Raw genomic sequence first — 22,296 nt, forward strand, 5'->3', positions numbered from 1 at the left:
CTCCGTCCTTTCTATGTCCTCGGTTCAATACACAGTACAATGGCCGCACGGTCGACTTTGAACGTTGAATAGCAGTTGAAACTACACTCCTGGAAATGGAAAAAAGAACACATTGACACCGGTGTGTCAGACCCACCATACTTGCTCCGGACACTGCGAGAGGGCTGTACAAGCGATGATCACACGCACGGCACAGGGGACACACCAGGAACCGCGGTGTTGGCCGTCGAATGGCGCTAGCTGCGCAGCATTTGTGCACCGCCGCCGTCAGTGTCAGCCAGTTTGCCGTGGCATACGGAGCTCCATCGCAGTCTTTAACACTGGTAGCATGCCGCGACAGCGTGGACGTGAACCGTATGTGCAGTTGACGGACTTTGAGCGAGGGCATATAGTGGGCATGCGGGAGGCCGGGTGGACGTACCGCCGAATTGCTCAACACGTGGGGCGTGAGGTCTCCATAGTACATCGATGTTGTCGCCAGTGGTCGGCGGAAGGTGCACGTGCCCGTCGACCTGGGACCGGACCGCAGCGACGCACGGATGCACGCCAAGACCGTAGGATCCTACGCAGTGCCGTAGGGGACCGCACCGCCACTTCCCAGCAAATTAGGGACACTGTTGCTCCTGGGGTATCGGCGAGGACCATTCGCAACCGTCTCCATGAAGCTGGGCTACGGTCCCGCACACCGTTAGGCCGTCTTCCGCTCACGCCCCAACATCGTGCAGCCCGCCTCCAGTGGTGTCGCGACAGGCGTGAATGGAGGGACGAATGGAGACGTGTCGTCTTCAGCGATGAGAGTCGCTTCTGCCTTGGTGCCAATGATGGTCGTATGCGTGTTTGGCGCCGTGCAGGTGAGCGCCACAATCAGGACTGCATACGACCGAGGCACACAGGGCCAACACCTGGCATCATGGTGTGGGGAGCGATCTCCTACACTGGCCGTACACCACTGGTGATCGTCGAGGGGACACTGAATAGTACATCCAAACCGTCATCGAACCCATCGTTCTACCATTCCTAGACCGGCAAGGGAACTTGCTGTTCCAACAGGACAATGCACGTCCGCATGTATCCCGTGCCACCCAACGTGCTCTAGAAGGTGTAAGTCAACTACCCTGGCCAGCAAGATCTCCGGATCTGTCCCCCACTGAGCATGTTTGGGACTGGATGAAGCGTCGTCTCACGCGGTCTGCACGTCCAGCACGAACGCTGGTCCAACTGAGGCGCCAGGTGGAAATGGCATGGCGAGCCGTTCCACAGGACTACATCCAGCATCTCTACGATCGTCTCCATGGGAGAATAGCAGCCTGCATTGCTGCGAAAGGTGGATATACACTGTACTAGTGCCGACATTGTGCATGCTCTGTTGCCTGTGTCTATGTGCCTGTGGTTCTGTCAGTGTGATCATGTGATGTATCTGACCCCAGGAATGTGTCAATAAAGTTTCCCCTTCCTGGGACAATGAATTCACGGTGTTCTTATTTCAATTTCCAGGAGTGTAAATGCAAGAGACATCGTTAGGGAATCCAGTATTCCGAGATCGACAGTGTCAAGAGTGTGCCGAGAATACCACACTTCAGGCGTTACTTCTCACCGCGGACAACACAGTGGCCGCTGGCCCTCAATTAACTACCGAGAGCAGTGACGTTTGCATAGAGTTGACAGTGCTAACAGACAAGCAACACTGCGCAGAAATCAATGTGGAACGTACGACGAACGTATTTGTTAGGACAGGGCGGCGATATTTGGCGTTAGTGGGTTATGACAGCAGAATACCGACGCGAGTGCCTTTACTAACAGCACGACATCGCTTGCAGTGCCTCTTCCGGTGTCGTGACCATATTGGTTGGACCATAGACGGACTGGTCAGACGACTCCTGATTTCATTTGGTAAGAGCTGAGTGTGGTGCAGACTATTAAGCCAAGTTGTGAAAAAGGCACTTTGCAAGCTGGTGGTGGCTCCATAATGGTGTGAGCTGTGTATACAAGGAATGGACTGGGTCCTAAGGTTCAGCTGAACGGATCATTGATTGGACATTGATTATGTTTGGCCACTTGGAGACCAATTGCAGCCTTTCATGGAATTCATGTTCAAAACAACTATGCATCACGTCACTGGGCTACAACAGTTCGCGACTGGTTTGAAGATCATTTTGGATAATTCGAGCGAATGATTTGGCCATTCAGATTGCCCGACATGAATGCCACTGAACACTGATGAGACAAAATCGGGAGGTCAGTTCATGCACAAAATCCTTCACCGGCAACACTTTAACAGCTATGAATGGCTGTACAGGTGTGGCTCAGTATTTCTGCACAGAACTTGAAACGACTTGCTGAGTACAGGCCACGTCGAGGTGCTGCACTACGCGAGGAAAATTGATGTCCGACACGATATTAGGAGGCTCCCATGACTTTTGCCACCTCAGTGTATATTACTGTCTCCTAAAATTATGAATATCAGAGTCCAGACATGGCCCACCATCTCCAGTGACTCAATCCTCTGGTGAGGACTATGCGTGCATCTCGGACGACTAGGCAACTTCAAAATTCGTAGATCAGTTATTAACGACACCAGACCGGTATTCCTCATTCATTTGTGTGTAGGGCTTTTTGACTGCGTGGTCTCCGTTTCTCCATGCCTTCTACGACACCATTTAATGCCCGTTTGCTGTCATTGGTCAGATGCGATGTATCATTCCGCCAAGCCGTTACGGTAGTTTTCATGTGACACGGGTGGTGCGAGACCCGGAAGGATGCAGAATACTTTGCGGTGTCGCCTCTCCAGTGTCTGTCTGTACCACGCCTCGCGCCCCAGCCGTTGCCTACCATGCTAACTGGCAACGCTGGGGAGAGCGCCACGTTGGGCCACTGTTTGTACTTCTGACTCTCTCTAGTGTTCCACATGGTGTAGTCGAGCGATGTTTGGGTTATTAAAGTACGGAATTACAACTCAAACATTTATTAAGTAAACACTTACAATTTATAAGTGAAAAATTTAAGGGAAAATCTTAATTCCTACGGAATAGAGCAAAAATATTACATAAATACAGTCATATGAAGAGTATCACTGGCAGCTACTTATACAGAGGGTGCGTCCACAGGCTACAAGACGTCAGTTGACATAATTTGTAGTCAAATGTACAGTTCGATTTTAGAAATGGTTTAACAACTGAAACTGTTATATTCTCTTTTCTCTAGGGGGCTCTGGACGGATTAAATAAAAGGTTGCGAACGCTAGGCGTCTTCTATGATTTAACTAAGGCGTTCGTTTGTGTTGACCGCAAAATATGGCTGCAGAAGTTGGACCATTATGGAATAAGGAGAGTAGTTCACTACTGGTCACCTCTTACTTTAAGGATAGACAGTAGATGGTCATCTTCTGGAGGTTTGCGACTGGCTACCACGTACAATCCCAACGGGGCACAGTTAAGGGGGGGGGGGGGGGGTGGATGGTGGGGTGACCTGGGGTCGGTGCTGGAGCTGTTACTGTTACTTATTTATATATAAATGATATGCCTTCAGTATTACTGGTGATTCTAAAATATTTTTGTTTGTTGATGACATCAGCTTGGTAATGGAGGATGTTGTGTGCAATATTGACACAGTATTAAATAATGCAGTTCAAGACATAAATTCAAAGCCTGTAGAAAAGAAATTGATACTAAATTACAGTAAAACTCAGTTTTTGCATTTGGTAACAAGGAATTCAACAATTCAACAAAATCTTTTGTTTGATTATACAGAAGGGGCATGTGATTGGTGAGACTGACCAGTTCAAGCTCCTGGGCGTCGAGGTACCTGTCGTGGAAGGCTCATATTCAGAATCTTGTTCGAAAACTAAATTCTGCCTCATTTACTATTAGAAGAGTATTATCTTCCTTCCTGCCCCTCCCCAGATATGGATATTATAGCCCAGTTCAATCGAAGTTAGCTTTTCAGAATACATTAATAAACCCACAAACTACACTCTGCACAGTAATTATTCTACACAAGACAATATGCCTTACAACAGAACTCTTTCAGAACAAGGCTCAACATGTAACAAGCATTTCCATAAAATAACAGAAAATTACGCCCCATTAAACCACTATTATGACCAGCCCCACTTACGTTCTGGAACCCCAAGGCAAAGTGGCAAAGATAGAACTACTAACCACTACAATATCTGTCTTAAAATACATTACATGAAATTTTAACATCACACTCTCTGGCCACGACTATGGTCCAGGATATTAAATCAATTTAATACATGAAGCACTTGGGTAAAACTTATGTTAATATGTCACTTCTTACAACTGGACCGTACAAGATCAACGCCCAACACCCACAGTGGCAGCAACTTCATAAACTTCAGCTCCAGTGCTCAGCTAGTTATGTCAGCAACATCCACTGCCATACGGAAGGCTCTGTTACGTCTGCAATCTCAGAACAATTTTCCTTATTTAACCCCGTACACACGAGTTCGGAAACGAAACCTCAGAACAGCGAGTAAGAAATCCACAATCCCGGAGGACACAGTATAGATTAAACAAGCCACATTAGGTAACAGAAGAAACATACCGCATGTGTTTAATACTCCTTGGAATGCCGTATAACTAATCGAAAAGATTTCCACTCCTCGAAGTTCAACCCACTCTAATACTCCAAGGTGTCGTAGCTAATTAGACAGCAATTCGTAGAATGCTGGGCGCTAATTCGGATTCCAGTAGAAATGCTATCCAGCAGCGTGCCGCAGAAAACGTGGCCGAGAGTCAAACGACTACGACGCCTAACTTCCCGTTGCTGCATCAACTAACCGGAGCCTGCAGTTTTCAAGTACAGTATTCCGACATGATCACACCAGACTGCCTGCTCTGGCTGTCCGGTCGCCCTTCAACCAGTCGCTTACAGCTGGCGCCACCGCACGAAGTCGAGGAACCTCATGACTACTAGAATCTGAAGCCAAGCACCACACTAGATAAACTTATATCTGCTCAGCAAACTGTCGCTATTGCTTCTCAATTTCATACCTGCGTTTTTTCATGGCAGCTCTAACGAAAGCTACATTCTTAAAGTACCTCGATCATACCTATACTAATATGAAAATCAGCGCTAAATGTTCCACGTCATCCAGAAAGTGCACGCTTCAGCGAAACGCAGCAGAACGACGTTTCTGGTATTGGTAACGGAGCGTCACATGCTACACTGCCCTATGCACCAAGCATCACCCCGTCACCTTTCTCCTTGCATGCACAAAGCCAGGATGCTACCAGGCAAAACTGTAATAAGTAACACCCAAAAACCTCTAAAGAGCACTTTTTTATGTAAAAGCCTTTAACGCAGCAGTTAAGGTCTTATTTAATTGTATAGAATTTTACTATACGATTTAGGGTCTAAGTAGTGACCTTCCCTGGTTTTACAAGAGTAGCACTAAATTACCTATGGCTGGTAGCGGTAATAAATTATAGACACAAACCTTCTTCGTGAACCAGTCTGTCTATTGGTGAAAACCTGTCACAGTTGCCACTGTAGTACCTGAAATTAGCCTTTACATACAGATAGAAAAACGCAGCGGGACGCTTTAATTTACTAACATACAAAGATGAATTCATTAGATGACAAACTGAAATGAATATAAATCATGAAGATATTCTACATGATATATTAACATTGATTTGAACAACTATATTTTTTAAAGAAATGAGCGAAAAGTTGAGATTCATGTTGATGCAAAGACCAGTAATTCAATACTGAATTTCAAATATGTAACCAAAAAGTCGAGATGTTTGTTAGGAAAATGTAAAAAGGACGAAAGGAATGCATGAGAAAAAGGAGTCACCTATATTTCATTAAAATGCATTTTCGAAAATAATCAGCCTTAAAATGAAGGTTTTATGTATTCTTATTGCCGAACACGATGGACTTCGCTCTGGGTAGTTCCTCGTGGTCGTCTGGAGCCCGGTCTGCTTGCGACATTCCCGTGACCACCGCTGCCAATAATCATGCACAGTAGCTACATTCCTACCAAGACTTCCTTCAGTATCACAGAAGACACACGCAGCTTCTCTTAGTATTATTACACGACCTCATTAAAACTCAGTCAAGTGTTGATAAAGGCCTGTTTATCGTCTTAAAGGCATTCTTTACTAACATCAACTCACCACGTCCAATCTCAAAGATAAATAACGGTTACGACCGTTACAGCGCGTATTCAAAGAAATCTGATTTGCATCTTTATATTGGCGCTACCAGTGCCGCTCTTATGCGACTCTCGCGAAATCTTTCAGATGTTGAAACACGCCTACCAACTTTTGTTTATGTCTTACAACTCCTTCATGGTGGTTCAATCCTTTTTTCCATCAGTGCATATTCGAAGCAGGCGCCACCCGATCTTCTGTTCCCTATGTCTAACAAGGGCATATTCCAGTATCGGTTCGTAATATGTAATCTAACAAACTTAAAGGTATTATAACATTTCTTGGGGACGTCATGCGAAACATACTGTTACGTAAGCATGGGGATATTGTCTTGACAACGTTACCCATATCCTTAAATAACACTTTGTACTTTTTCTAGTAAAATACGGCTCTCAGTACTCAGTGAGTCTTTTCTACAACAGATAAAGACTGAAAACAGAGTATTAGTTATGATAAAAAGCTGTTGGTATCAGAAATTACAGTTAAATCTGAATATGTACCAAACAATAAGTTACATGAACAATAGCGGGAGAGAGAGAGAGAGAGAGGAAGAGGGAGAGACAGAGAGAGAGAGAAATACGTAAGCAGTGTGAGTGCTCACTGATCTGACCTAACTCGCATTTACTGTAAATCCGTTTGCTGAAATGTTGCTTACTTCATTGAAGCGGCTACCAGAGACAAAAATTTTAACGGATTGAGAAGTGTCTTGCGTTAACCAGGGCATTAGGTTAAACCCTGCGTCATATCTGTAATAATCAATTGATTTCTATCAGGCACAAAAGACGACCTTTCATCGAAACGATGCAGTCACCTCATTTCAGGTAAACCACACCACAATGATATACTGTGTCTTTAGGGTTGGTTACTTCCACGCAAGAAAGGCATTTTGTTTTGGCAGATTTGTAATCTATAATCGAAGAATATTTTGCCTCTGCGTGTTTCAGGACTCTTATGCAACACACTCTTCAGGAGATTCTCCTTCAGACAGATTGCAATGATGGGCGGCCTGCTATACGGATTAGGAAACGGGTGCATTGCACTTGGGACGTCTCTCGTGCAGTTCATACTTTGCTCTGTTATCATGGGTAAGTACAATGATTGCCCCAGTAACTATCTATATTACATTGCACTTGAATAAATTAAAAATGGTAGAACTTTGTGATTATCCTTCATCGTGAGCATTAAGGCATATATGATACACTAATGGCATGTAGCGGGATGCGTGTGTGACACACTCACACGTACTTCAATAGTTGATTGTTTAAATGTCTTGACACTGTCTGAAGTTTCACTTGTTTTCTTTATTTGTTGGGCTATTGCAAAATTTCGGTTTTAGGCTATTTTCAAGGATGCTAATAAAAGGAAGCTATACGAACTCAGTGCCTTAGTAGTAGGTTAAAAGTTAAATACAGTATAAAATCAAATCCTTAAATATGTTAGGACTAATTAAAATTCACCGCACAAAAATTCAGCAGTGGCACGTTATCCCATACTGCTGTATGCGCATGTTATATACCAGGCCACACATATTTATTATTAATCCAACATGACGGTACAGTTAGGAGTTGGGATATTCGTTATACTTAACGGCCATGAAAAGCGAGCGCTTACATCGTGAAAGCCCCCGTGTTCACCTTCACAGGATAGGTCTCGGCCGGCCGGTGTGGCAGAGCGGTTCTAGGCGCTTCAGTCTGGAACCGCGTGACCGCTACGGTCGCAGGTTCGAATCCTGCCTCGGGTATGGATGTGTGTGATGTCCTTTGGTTAGTTAGGTTTAAGTAGTTCTAAGTTCTAGGGGACTGATGACCTCAGATATTGAGTCCCATAGTGCTCAGAGCCATTTGAACCATTTTTGATAGGTCTCAACTTGTTGGAGGGATTCAGAAGACGATGTAATCACACGGTTTTCTCATGTAGAAGGTGAACTGGGACCATATGCTGTAAGTTGAGCGCTGCGTTTGGAACTGAATGAATTTAGACTAAGCCCCAGTTCATGAAGCTAAGTACTGTTACATGAATGTTCATGATCCAATTATCAGTTTGTAAATGCTACCTGACTGCGAAGTGAGCAAAAGAACTAATCACAATAACAAACACATACAAAAATCCACCCAACGTCAAACAGATATGTGTAGATTGTGGAACTGAACATCCAAGAGGGTGTAATCACTTATAAATGCCTCTCAGAAATGTAGAGTGTAAATGTGGTTAGCTTGCAGCTAAGCACGGTGAGATGGGCTGATTCTCCTTTAATGTAATCACAATATTCTTATCTGAAAATAAACCGGAATGATGTAGCACTGAAAATAAATATCTCACCAAAGTAATTGAATACGGTACTGATGTAGCTCAGGGAGAAATCTGAACGTGCTGTTGCAAAAGCTAGATGCCTCATATTATGTTCTGTGCAATTACATGTAAACGTCAAAATACATTCTATAAAAATCCGCCACAGCAAATCTCCGTCCCGGCGTCATCGACGAAACTCTCCTTGATCTGACCTGAAAATTATACATGTAGAGGGTGGGATATTTATTAGTAATTCATGGGAGGAAGTGTGCATGACTGAACTACTTCATTATATGAACCGTAGATAATCAGTTAATTAACAGTAGAGGATATTAGCAACACGTGTATCCAACATGGTGTCGCGTAACACGTGCTTCAAGATTACTCACGAAAATTACGAAAATGATTGAAGAGAGCATACATGAGAACCACTAATCAGAAAACTCCAAATAGTCAAACGGTTCATATGCACCACTTGGGCTTTACAGTACGTGAATGTGAACGTGAACAGGATTTCTGGCAATCAAAGAAATGCGAGTTTTCTATATACGCCTTCCAGTAACACAGTAAAGAGCCTGAGATGCAAGAGAGGATGACGGAAATTGAGTGCGCAAAGCATTAGATTGAATCACTACGACACGGTACTGTAAACAGCTTCCAATTTGCGAAAAATAATCTACCTCTGGACCTCTGAAATACCACGTGACTAAATACTAGACCGCACTCGCAATTGATCACCACTGCAACAAACGAACTGATAGCAATTAAGAGTGCAAATACCAATATCTCCCGGCTGAAATATATTACGCGTCGCACACTAACAATCACTGCAAATAACGGTGACTAAGTAGTTAACCGTGCTCGCAATTCATTATGGAAAGTACGCCCGAGTCTTCTTGCCCACATTTCACCCCTTCTTGTGATGCCTACGTGATGGATCTCATAACCACGACGCTCAGGGTTGAAATAACGCCCTTTTCTTATGAGTGGTCGACGAAAATATTCCAGATTCACCGCCGCTCAAAATAGACAAGAGGATGCCCCAGGCAGTGCTCGTAAAGGGCATCAATAAAATCATTCCTTACCCTGGGAAGTTCATTCCCATGCATTTCGCAGTCGAAAACAACAGTTCACAAGCCGATGAGCAACAGGACGATATTCTTGACAACCTTTGATACAATTTACACCTCCTTGATGATTAAACCCTTCTCTAAAGGTATTATGGGGCTGTAAACCCACTGAACATTATCTCACCCCTTTGGAATGTAGCGTGAGTGCACATTTTGCTCTCATGTACAAGTTGGAACCACAAGGGACCGTACAAAACCATTCGTCGAAATTTGAGCATTAGCTGAAACAGCAAACGGTACCTATACCTTTTCAGCCCTCCTGTTCGGCGTATACCTGTGGCGAGATAACAGGAAGAGATGAAGGAGGGTGCGACTTGTGCACAAGCGTGAATAAAATGGCGTGGAGTACCACTAATAAGAGCCCCCAGTTCACCAAAAGCCCCGGTGACTCGCGCTCACCTTTGTTGACAATTTTAGAAGTGAACCTGTAAAGGGAGAACCTGTGAGACAGCGTAGCCGCCTGCAGGCAACACCACTAGAATGCGCTGGTGCAGACTGTCTGTGCCCGGACGCCCCTCCAATTCCAGATGTGCTCCAAGAGTATCCATCCCAGCAGTAAGCATTCGGTCTCTCTCTCTCCTAAGTAACAACATTGTTAGATTCTTACTGTAATTATTACAGTATGTGTGGAAATTTAGTATCAGTTTCGGGAAGGTGAAATACTACACACATCAAAAGAAGTTTTTCATCACCTCGTTTCCGAGAGTTCTGGTACCTGTACAGAAAATTATAATAGAGATCAACACAAACATCATATTGCTCATGAAAAACACTCATTGCATGTTGTACCACCATACAGCGAGACCTTCACAGGTGGTCGTCCAGATTGCTGTATACACTGGTACCTTTAATACCCAGCAGCACGTGCCCTCTTTCATTGATGCATGCTTGTATTTGTCGTGGCATACTATCCACAAGTTCATTGAGGCACTGTTGGTCCAGATTGTCCAACTCCTCAAAGGCGATTCGGCGTAGATCCCTCATAGTGGTTGGTGGGCCACATCGTCCATATACAGCCATTTTCAATCTATCCCAGGCATGTTCGATAGAATTCATGTCTGGAGAACGTGCTGGCCATTCTAGTCGAGCGATGTCGTTATCCTGAAGGAAGTCATTCACAAGATGTGAACGATGGGGACGCGAATTGTCGCCCTTGAAGACGAATGCCTCGCTAACACGCTGCCGACGTGGTTCCATTATCAGTCGGACGATTGCATTCACGTATAGTACAGCCGTTACGGCGCCTTCCATGACCACCAGCGCCCTCCGTCGGTCTCACATAATGCCACCCAAAAACCTTGCTGCACTCTCTGGGAAGTGTGTCTAAGGCATTCAGCCTGACCGGGTTGCCTCCAGACACGTCTCCGACGATTGTCTGGTTGAAGGCATATGCGACACTCATCGGTGAATAGAACGTGATGCCAATCCTGAGCGATCCATTCGGCATATTTCGGGCCCATCTGTACCGTGCTGCATGGTTCCGTGATTGCAAAGATGGACCTCGCCATGAACGTCGGGAGTGAAGTTGCGCATCATGCAGCCTCTTGCGGACAGTTTGAGTCGTAACATGACGTCCTGTGACTATACGAAAAGCATTATTCAGCTTAGTGGCGTTGCTGTCAGCGTTCCTCCGAGCCATAATCCGCAGGTAGCGGTCATCCAGTGCAGTAGTAGCACTTGGGCGGCCTGAGCGAGGCATGTCATCGACAGTTCCTGTCTCTCTGTATCTCCTCTATGTACGAACAACATCGCTTTGGTTCACTACGAATCGCCTGGACACTTCCTGACACAAAGTAACAATCTGGACGCAATCGAACCGTGGTACTGACCGTCTAGGTATGGTTGAACTGCAGACAACACGAGCCGTGTACCTCCTTCCTTGTGGTGTGCCTTGAACTGATCGTCTGTCGGACCCCCTCCGTCTAATATTTGCTGCTCTTGTATGGTTATTTATATCTTTGGGTGGGTTTAGTGACATCTCTGAACAGCCAAAGGGACTGTCAACGTCTATCTTCAGGAGTTCTGGGAACTGGGGCGATGCAAGACTTTTTTGATGTGTGTATATTAGATTAAATAACAGTGTTTTACTGTTTTCGTCCAATGTATTCGTTCAGTAGAAAAAAATCATTTATCGTTATTTTGCAGGTGCTGGTTCTGGACTCATCGCACCAGCGATTTTCACCTCAATCAATTCATATTTCGACCGCAAAAGGACTTTTGTCATGGGCTTCGTACAGTTCGCAATAGGCGTGGGAGGAGTCGGAGTGCCCTTAATGACACAAAAACTAGTTGCTGCTCTCGGCTTCAGAACCACTCAGTTTATAATCAGCGCGCTTGTACTGTTGATTATACCCGCAGCTCTCCCTATGAAACCTTTAAGATATGAGGGGAATGACGGGGGTGCCGACACCCATCGTAAGTCGGCAGACCAGGAATCCGGACCTCATGTTGCCGGGGAAGAAAGGAAGGGAATTATTGGAAAGATGGCAGGAGTGGATTATGTGAATGAGGAAGCCAATCAAGTCAGTGAGGAGCAGAAAGAGGCTTCCAACGGCCCTATTAATCTGGACGAAGAGGAGAGAATGCCTGCGGATGACCTGGTGACGCAGCGAGAAGAAGAAAAACGGGATCTTATCGAGAAAAGCAACAATTCTAATGTGAGTACAATGACCCTGCCACACACAGTTTTCTATTTCTTTATTTACTTGAAATTTAAATACCAAAATCACAGTATAGTACTAAAGCTGTAAGTAGTAACTACTTACGGATTCCTTAGTCCTAAGGCTTAGCATAATCGTAAAGAAATCAATAGCTCCTAGCGGACTGGTAAAGGATTTCATTATTGTACAGTTCACTGTGAAATGCAATGAAAATTTTACTTTATGTCCCGCATAATATTTAAACATAAAGTAATGCATATATAATTTTCTGGGTGGCTGATCTTTATAGCTTTCTTTTATATATATATATATATATATATATATATATATATATATATATATATATATAAAAGAAAGCTATAAAGATCAGCCACCCAGAAAATTATATATGCATTATATATATATATATATATATATATATATATATATATATATATATATATATATATATATATATATATATATATATTGCATTTAAGAAAATCGCAACCATTTTCAGGCACTGTTCAACATCTTTTGTAGATAGGTAATACATGATCTAAGCATATTGCAGTCGTAGTCAAATTAATCTTCCTAGAGAAAATATATGCTAAAATGCTGTGTAAACAGAAAACTAGTGCAAGTGTAACATCGTTTTCTTCCTGATACTTATATATAAATGAAACAAGTAGAAAGTAGTAAAACTATGGTGTTACATAATTCTGTAAAAGGCATACATGACGGGAAGAAAAGTTTGGGTCAGGCTTGTGAGGCTGCCAAGAATGGAACAGTCTGTGGCAGTATATACCATAATTTATAAGGACAATTCAAACAACTATAAAACACTATAAAAACAGCTACTGATAGTACATATCACTTCTTGACAACTGTAAAGGAACAGAGACATTATTGGACAGGAATAATCAGGGGCACGACGTAAAACACTGTACGCGCGTGATAGCTGTAGAGTGGCATGCTCGTTATGAAAAATGGTACAGATTTCAGCACATGGGAAAGCAGGATAACAGGCATAAATAACGTACATGTTTGACTCAAGTCAGAATTGCACATTTTGCACCTGTTATGCAGGCTGCCTACCAAGTTGTTGACGATTCATTGTGGGATATTGATCCACTTCTCTCTATTGTGCGGTTAGGAGAGGGGGTGTTCGCCTGCGTAGAACGTCCCAGGCTTGCTCTATAGGTTTAAGGTCCGTGGAGTAAGCAGGCCATTCCATATGTTCAATAGTTTCACTTTCCAGTGTGTCCGACACTTCAGGGGTACAGTCGTCCACAAACAGGAAGTCGGGACCTACAGCGCCCCTAAACAGACGGACATAAACCAGAATAATCTCCCCTTGCAATACAACTGTGTTGTAACGGTACCTCTGTCAAAGACATGCAACGGTGTTCGGCCGTCGTGGATAACGCATGCCAACACCAAAACGCCAAGACCATTCCGATAACGTTCATGAGCATTCTGTGGTGTGTAACGTGTTCCCCTCTTTTTCCACACTAATTGCTGGCCAGAATCACTTGCCACAGTGAAGCAGTATTCGTCGGAGAACATCACTCTGGACCACTGTTGCTGACCCCAACAAACATGCTCGTTACACCACCGATCTCTTTGTCGGTGATGGCGTCGTTGAAGTGGGATGCATTTAACAGGCTTTCGAGCATACAAACCAGCCTGATTTAATTGCCGTGACACGGCTACAGTAACTGTAGCAAAGTCTGCACCTATCTGCTTAGGAGTGAGATATCTGTTCCGCTAGGGCTACGTATCGATCCTCCTGCGGTGTGGTGTTCCGTGAACGGCCACCGACATGCTTTCGCATAGCATATCCATCTTCAGCGGCCGTTTTTAATAGCGAGATCACACTTTTGAAAGCAGCTGTTACTCTGGCCGCACTAGTGACACTTCGATCGGCTACGAGCCACGCAGCTGCTTATCCATGTTCGTAAGCAAGCAAATGATGTCTTGTAGACATGTTGCCGTACCGCACCAATCGGTTTCACAATAACTTCTGGCAAACACCGTACTGCATGAACTGTCGAACGTAATACAGAGCGTTCATGCACAGGCTTCGCTGTAGTTAACACGTCACGACCTCTACATTTCCTTTTGTTATAATTAGCTGGGTGTTCGTAACAATTGGGAGTTGTTTCTTAGGAAGTGACAGTTGTTTCTTATCATTTCTACTAGAACCTTATTCACATCTTAAATCACTTCTGTTGTGGCGTAACAAGTTTGCTACGCCACACTGGGAAGGGAGCCGAAAGAAAGGCACGCGTACACACACGCCGACTGGCGTCAAGTCTGGAACAGGATAACTATTGAATGGTAGCAAGAAAAGTACGTAGCTGCTTTATACTTAACTTTTATTCTTTGATGAATACAGCGTTCTTCTTGAGACATTTATACGATAACTCTCAAACTAGGTAAGGCTAATGGCGCCTTGCTAGGTCGTAGCCATGGACTTAGCAGAAGGCTATTCTAACTGTCTCTCGGCAAATGAGAGGAAGGCTTCGTCCGTATTGTCGCTAGCAATGTCGTCGTACAACTGGGGCGAGTGCTCTATCGTATATCGAGACCTGCCTTGTGGTGGCGCTAGGTCTGCGATCACACAGTGGCGACACGCGGGTCCGACATGTACTAAATGGACCGCGGCCGATTTAAGCTACCACCTAGCAAGTGTGGTGTCTGGCGGTGACACCACAACTTCATTCGTAATTCTTCGTTTGGTAGTCGAAGAAATTAAACGTCAGTCAATTGCTCTTATAACCTCTCATTTTATAATGAATCTATCCTTAAACAACCGTAAGTCAGAAAATGAAATCACATTTCACCTCCAATTTTTGTTCATATCGACGGTTTTAGATATAAAACAAGCCACAACTAAACATATAACCAGCAATGAATAAACCAACAGCTGTATTTTCATCTCCGACTTATTCCAGGGGCAACCGGTTATGGCATTTTATTATGTCATCATAAGACCCTATGTGGTGGCACAGTGACTGAGCTTGTACTGCCAGAGAAAGTATCAAGCAGAACCGAACTAAAAATCGGTACCAGCGTATAGTTCGCTTTTGCATGATACTTTCTCTGGCAATATAAGCTCAGCCACTACGTTACCATCGAGCGAGGTGGCGCAGTGGTTAGCACACTGGACTCGCATTCGGGAATGGTTCAAATGGCTCTGAGCACTATGGGACTTAACTTCTGAGGTCATCAGTCCCCTAGAACTTAGAACTGCTTAAACCTAACTAACCTAAGGACATCACACACACCCACGCCCGAGGCAGGATTCGAACCTGCGACCATAGCGGTCGCGCGGTTCGAGACTATAGCGCCTAGAACCGCTCGGCCACCTCGGCCGGCCGCATTCGGGAGGACGACGGTTCAATCCCGGGTCCGACCGTCCTGATTTAGCTGTTCCATGATTTCCCTAAATCACTTCCGGCAAATGCCGGGATGGTTCCTCTGAAAGGGCACGGCCGACTTCCTTCGCTAATCCGATGAGACCGATGACCTCGCTGTTTGGTGTCTTCCCCCAAACAACCAACCCAACTATGTTACCGTAGAGGGTCTGATGATGGCACACTGGAATACGGAAACCGGTTGCCTTTGGAATAAATCAGATATATAGTAGTACCAAACTCTATGGTTTGGATTCGTATACCAAATAATCTACAGATTCTCTGCAGCTGATGCCTGTTGGATGTCCAAAGATAATCTGATCATTAGGACCAACAATTCGTATGTGCCACACGCATTACAACCAGCTATTTCAGAACAGCATATAGTTATCGCCAGATGCGTCAATGTTGGCAGTTTCTATAATATGACGCTGTTGGTCTGTCTACTGGCTCGCAGCGTCGTTGTCTACTAAGACAGTGCCAATGTATTGCTCACAGCGGCTGATCAGTTTTCAGCGTCGTACACAGCTTTTTACTGGGAACCATATTTGCTTTTCGCAAGGAACACTTGCTTTTCTCTTATAATGAAGCGGTGCTTAACATTAGAGAACTCACTATCTTATTAACTGTGTTAACATAAATGAACAGAAAAGTAGAGTACAGACCTCAATTAACAACGATCAATATTTACACTTCTTTCACGTTAGCTGTCCCACAGATAAAGACAGTATAGTCACTAAGATACCGCACATTTTTTAAGCGTGCCTGTATCGAATGTTGGTGCTACCATGTAGACCACTGCAAAACATCTTCTTTCACTCTGAACTAATGGTTTTTCGCTAGAAAAAGGAAGCCGTACATCTTTCTCAAATCGAGGAAACATGGAAAGAGAACTGACTAAGCCGTTAACTCTCCCTAGTAAAACACAATGGGGACTGATGACCTCAGATGTTAAGTCCCGCCGCGGTGGTCTCGCGGTTCTAGGCGCTCAGTCCGGAACCGCACGACTGCTACGGTCGCAGATTCGAATCCTGCCTCGGGCATGGATCTGTGTGATGTCCGTAGGTTAGTTAGGTTTAAGTAGTTCTAAGTTCTAGGGGACTGATGACCTCAGAAGTTAAGTCTCATAGTGCTCAGAGCCATTTTTTTTGTTAAGTCCCATAGTGCTCAGAGCCGAAACACAGTGTGGGCATTTTGTGTTAATGTTATTGTTGGGAGGATAACTGACTTTGTTTATTTCGCTACACATATCCGTTCTATAGTAATGTGAATCGAAAATAGATCAGTACAACGCATCTCTGATTACTGTAGTTTATGAACAATAACAATCAGTTTAATAATTAATTGTTGCAAAATATTAATACGACTAGTTGACGCTATCCTGAAGGAGAATGATTTAGAATTCCAGAGAAACGCAAGAACACTAGAGGCAATATTGATCTTACGATTTGTCTGAGAAGATACACTCCTGGAAATTGAAATAAGAACACCGTGAATTCATTATCCCAGGAAGGGGAAACTTTATTGACACATTCCTGGGGTCAGATACATCACATGATCACACTGACAGAACCACAGGCACATAGACACAGGCAACAGAGCATGCACAATGTCGGCACTAGTACAGTGTATATCCACCTTTCGCAGCAATGCAGGCTGCTATTCTCCCATGGAGACGATCGTAGAGATGCTGGATGTAGTCCTGTGGAACGGCTTGCCATGCCATTTCCACCTGGCGCCTCAGTTGGACCAGCGTTCGTGCTGGACGTGCAGACCGCGTGAGACGACGCTTCATCCAGTCCCAAACATGCTCAATGGGGGACAGATCCGGAGATCTTGCTGGCTAAGGTAGTTGACTTACACCTTCTAGAGCACGTTGGGTGGCACGGGATACATGCGGACGTGCATTGTCCTGTTGGAACAGCAAGTTCCCTTGCCGGTCTAGGAATGGTAGAACGATGGGTTCGATGACGGTTTGGATGTACCGTGCACTATTCAGTGTCCTCTCGACGATCACCAGTGGTGTACGGCCAGTGTAGGAGATCGCTCCCCACACCATGATGCCGGGTGTTGGCCCTGTGTGCCTCGGTCGTATGCAGTCCTGATTGTGGCGCTCACCTGCACGGCGCCAAACACGCGTACGACCATCATTGGCACCAAGGCAGAAGCGACTCTCATCGCTGAAGACGACACGTCTCCATTCGTCCCTCCATTCACGCCTGTCGCGACACCACTGGAGGCGGGCTGCACGATGTTGGGGCGTGAGCGGAAGACGGCCTAACGGTGTGCGGGACTGTAGCCCAGCTTCATGGAGACGGTTGCGAATGGTCCTTGCCGATACCCCAGGAGCAACAGTGTCCCTAATTTGCTGGGAAGTGGCGGTGCGGTCCCCTACGGCACTGCGTAGGATCCTACGGTCTTGGCGTGCATCCGTGCGTCACTGCGGTCCGGTCCCAGGTCGACGGGCACGTGCACCTTCCGCCGACCACTGGCGACAACATCGATGTACTGTGGAGACCTCACGCCCCACGTGTTGAGCAATTCGGCGGTACGTCCACCCGGCCTCCCGCATGCCCACTATACGCCCTCGCTCAAAGTCCGTCAACTGCACATACGGTTCACGTCCACGCTGTCGCGGCATGCTACCAGTGTTAAAGACTGCGATGGAGCTCCGTATGCCACGGCAAACTGGCTGACACTGACGGCGGCGGTGCACAAATGCTGCGCAGCTAGTGCCATTCGACGGCCAACACCGCGGTTCCTGGTGTGTCCGCTGTGCCGTGCGTGTGATCATTGCTTGTACAGCCCTCTCGCAGTGTCCGGAGCAAGTATGGTGGGTCTGACACACCGGTGTCAATGTGTTCTTTTTTCCATTTCCAGGAGTGTAGATTGAAGAAAAAGCATTTGGCTATTTGAACTGGAACACACTCTTTGGAATTCTGAAATTATCAGGGATGAAATAAAGGGTGAACGATTATTTATGACATGTGCGGAAACCAGAAGCGGTTATAAGAGTTGAAGGACATGAAAGGGAAGACTTAGTTGAAACGTCAGTGACATGGGTTTGTAGCGTGACTCCCATGTTATTAATTGCCTACATTGAACTGGTAGTGAAGGGAACTGAAGACAAATTTGGAACAAGTGTTAATATTTCAGGCATAAGAAATAAAGTTTTTTATCTTTCAGTAAGGGTCCACAGCTTCTACAGTTTTTAAAGAATTTCAATTTCTTTTCAGTATTTTATCATGCAATTGCAATTTCGGCATTAAGCCATTAAAGTATGAGATTTTCAGAATGTACTTTATTACCGATATTCCAGACAAGTCGTTCGAGCATACTTGTAGATACGTACTTGGTATTAACCTTGGAATGAGGGGCGAATCGCGAATCGAATATACATTTAAATGTGATGAATAACGCACCCAGCCACACTAGGTTAAATAGTTTACAAGACTTTTGTTTTAACTGAAATATTCTTATACACTGCCGGAGCTGAAGCTGCTTTTGAAAACACTGAAGTAACTGGAAACTTTAGCCATCTGAAGATGGGTATGAATGCCCGAAGCTGTTTATGGCTCTAATATAAAAACATTTGTGGTCGGTAGACAACATTCATTAACGGCTGCGGAGTTCACAAGATCTAGCATGGATAAAATGACCATTACATTTAGATGTTGGTAAGCCATTTCTGAAAGTTGTTGGGTAGAGCGTAGCCATATATGGAAGTGAAATTTGGACGATAAACAGTGCAGACAAGAAGATGTATAAACTTTTTAAACGAAATATTACAGAATACTGCTGAAGATTAGATGGATAGGTAGAATAATCACTGAAGACGGCGTTGATGACACAGCCTGACGCAAAGAAATGTTTGTTGGATAGGACAGATCCTGAGGCATCAAGAATTGTTAATTTGGTAATGGAGAGACGTCGGGGGACAGAGAATGATTTTACTAGGCGGTCAAGGTTCGAGTGTACCAAGAAGGTTCAAATGGATGTAGGTCCCAGTAAGTGTGTTGAGATGAACCGACTTGTACAGCGCTAACTAGCATGGTGAGTTCCATCAAACAAGTCCTCGGACTGAGGACCACAGCAGCACCAACAAAAAACCGAGTGAGATGAGTCAGTAGTCAGCACAAATGACTCACGTTCGGGAGGAGTATGACTCAAAGCCCTGTGCGGGCATCTATCTGTAGGTTTCACTGATCGATCAGGGGGAGTGCTGGAACGATTCCTTTCAAATGAAAGCGTCCTATTTCATTCACTACAATGGCCTTATTCCAGGTAGTGCTCCGTTTCTAATGACCTCTTGGTCGACGGCCCGATTAATTTTTTGAGTATCGTTCCTTCTTTGATCAACAAGAAATAATCATGGCCGGCTACATACTGATGAAGGAAACTGAATAAAAATGTAATACATCTGATGAAAAATACAATTTCAACTTACTTTCCTAACAGCCTAAGTACTGACTTTAAGGATTAAGTTAAGAGATCTTCGAAAGAAAAGAAAACTGTAGTTTAACGAAATGTTGGTAACGTGGTTATAAGAGTCGGAACATTGACTCATATTGGGCAGGTTTTTTATCCTTTTGCAATGGGATCACATCGTCATATGCACCTTAAATGTCTTAAAATCTTCCACGGCCACCAAACAACATGTGACACGGCGATAATTAGTGTTCTGGAAGTCCCTTGTCAACATTCTGTATCCCAGGTGAGAGGGTGATAATGAGGTTTCTCCAGTATCGCAAAAAGTGTCAGTAGGATGTGTGGTGCCAATACAAGGAATAAATTAGGCACATATCTCGCCTGGGTTGTGTCAGTATGGCTGCTCTCTTGAATGCACTTCCATTTATGCACAAATAATTTATGGAGAGTGACATCGCTGGTGGTGTTGTTAGCGCTGCACGCCTTCCGGCTGGAATCGAGCGAGGTAACGCAAAGACAAGACACTGGATTCGAAAGAAGAAAGGTTAGAGTTTAATGTCCCATAGCCAGTGAAGCCATTAGAGGCGGAGTGCAATCTCATATTAGACAAGAAAGGGGATGAGTATCGCCCTCGTAATTTACAGAGGAACTATCTCGGTATATACCTTAATCGATTTAGGGTAATAACCGAAAACCTAAATCTGGATGGGTTGAAAAGGGTTTGAACAATAATACTCCCGAAAGCGAGTCCACTAACCCTTGCCCCATCTCACTCGGTACATGACACGTATTTGGTAGGACGGCCATCCATCTACGTCTACAGCTACACCTAATACGCAAGCCAACGTGTGGTGCGTGGCGGAGGGATTCGTGTACCACTACTTGTCATTTCCTTTCCTGTCCCACTCGCAAAAAGAGCTATGGAAAAACGGTTGTGTATATGCCTCCATATGAGCCCTAATTTCTGTTATCTTATCTTCGTGGTCCTGACGCGCAGTGTTTGTTGGCTGTAGTAGAATCGTTCGGAATTCAGATTCAAATGCCGGTTCTCTAAATTTTCTCAATAATAGTTCTCAAAAAGAACGCCGTCTTCCCTCCAGTAATTCCCATTTCAGTTCAAGAAGCATCTCCGTAACGCTGACGTGTTGTTCGAACTTGTTGTTGTTGTGGTCTTCAGTCCTGACACTGGTTTGATGCAGCTCTCCATGCTACTCTATCCTGTGCAAGCTTCTTCATCTCCCAATACTTACTGCAACCTACATCCTTCTAAATCTGCTTAGTGTATTCATCTCTTGGTCTCCCTCTACGATTTTTACCCTCCACGCTGCCCTCCAATGCTAAATTTGTGATCCCTTGATACCTCAGAACATGTCCTACCAACTGGTCTCTTCTTCTTGTCAAGTTGTGTCACAAACTCCTCTTCTCCCCAATTCTATTCAGTACCTCCCGATTAGTTATGTGATCTACCCATCTAATCTTCAGCATTCTTCTGTAGCACCACATTTCGAAAGCTTCTATTCTCTTCTTGTCCAAACTATTTATCGCCCATGTTTCACTTCCATACATGGCTACACTCCATACAAATACTTTCAGAAACGTTTTCCTGACACGTAAATATATACTCGATGTTAACAAATTTCTCTTCTTCAGAAACGCTTTCCTTGCCATTGCCAGTCTACATTTTATATCATCTCTACTTCAACCATCATCAGTTATTTTGCTCCCCAAATAGCAAAACTCCTTTACTACTTTAAGTGTCTTATTTCCTAATCTAATTCCCTCAGCATCATCCGACTTAATTCGACTACATTCCATTATCCTTGTTTTGCTTTTGTTGATGTTCATCTTATATCCTCCGTTCAAGACACTGTCCATTCCGTTCAACTGCTCTTCCAAGTCCTTTGCTGTCTCTGACAGAATGACAACGTCATCGGCGAACCTCAAAGTTTTTATTTCTTCTCCATGGATTTTAATACCTACTCCGAATTTTTTTTTGTTTCCTTTACTGCTTGCTCATTATACAGATTGAACAACATCGGGGATAGGCTACAACCCTTTCTCACTCCCTTCCCAACCACTGCTCCCTTTCATGCCCCTCGACTCTTATAACTGCCATCTGGTTTCTGTACAAAATGTAAATAGCCTTTCGCTCCCTGTATTTTACCCCTGCCACCTTCAGAATTTGAAAAAGAGTATTCCAGTCAACATT

At 44.5% G+C, this 22,296-nt stretch overlaps 1 protein-coding gene across 1 annotated transcript in view; it reads left to right on the plus strand.

Annotated features, from left to right (window-relative positions):
• LOC126474909 (monocarboxylate transporter 2-like) overlaps window positions 1–22,296 on the plus strand; it is a 97,336-nt gene that overhangs the window by 38,957 nt on the left and 36,083 nt on the right. Inside the window, exons 4-5 of the mRNA XM_050102405.1 lie at window positions 7,124–7,264; window positions 11,744–12,255. Of these exons, the coding sequence (XP_049958362.1) occupies window positions 7,124–7,264; window positions 11,744–12,255 (653 nt within the window). The remainder of the gene's footprint in view (window positions 1–7,123; window positions 7,265–11,743; window positions 12,256–22,296) is intronic.

Source organism: Schistocerca serialis, chromosome 4, assembly GCF_023864345.2.
Source record: "Schistocerca serialis cubense isolate TAMUIC-IGC-003099 chromosome 4, iqSchSeri2.2, whole genome shotgun sequence".
Classification (NCBI taxonomy): domain Eukaryota; kingdom Metazoa; phylum Arthropoda; class Insecta; order Orthoptera; family Acrididae; genus Schistocerca; species Schistocerca serialis.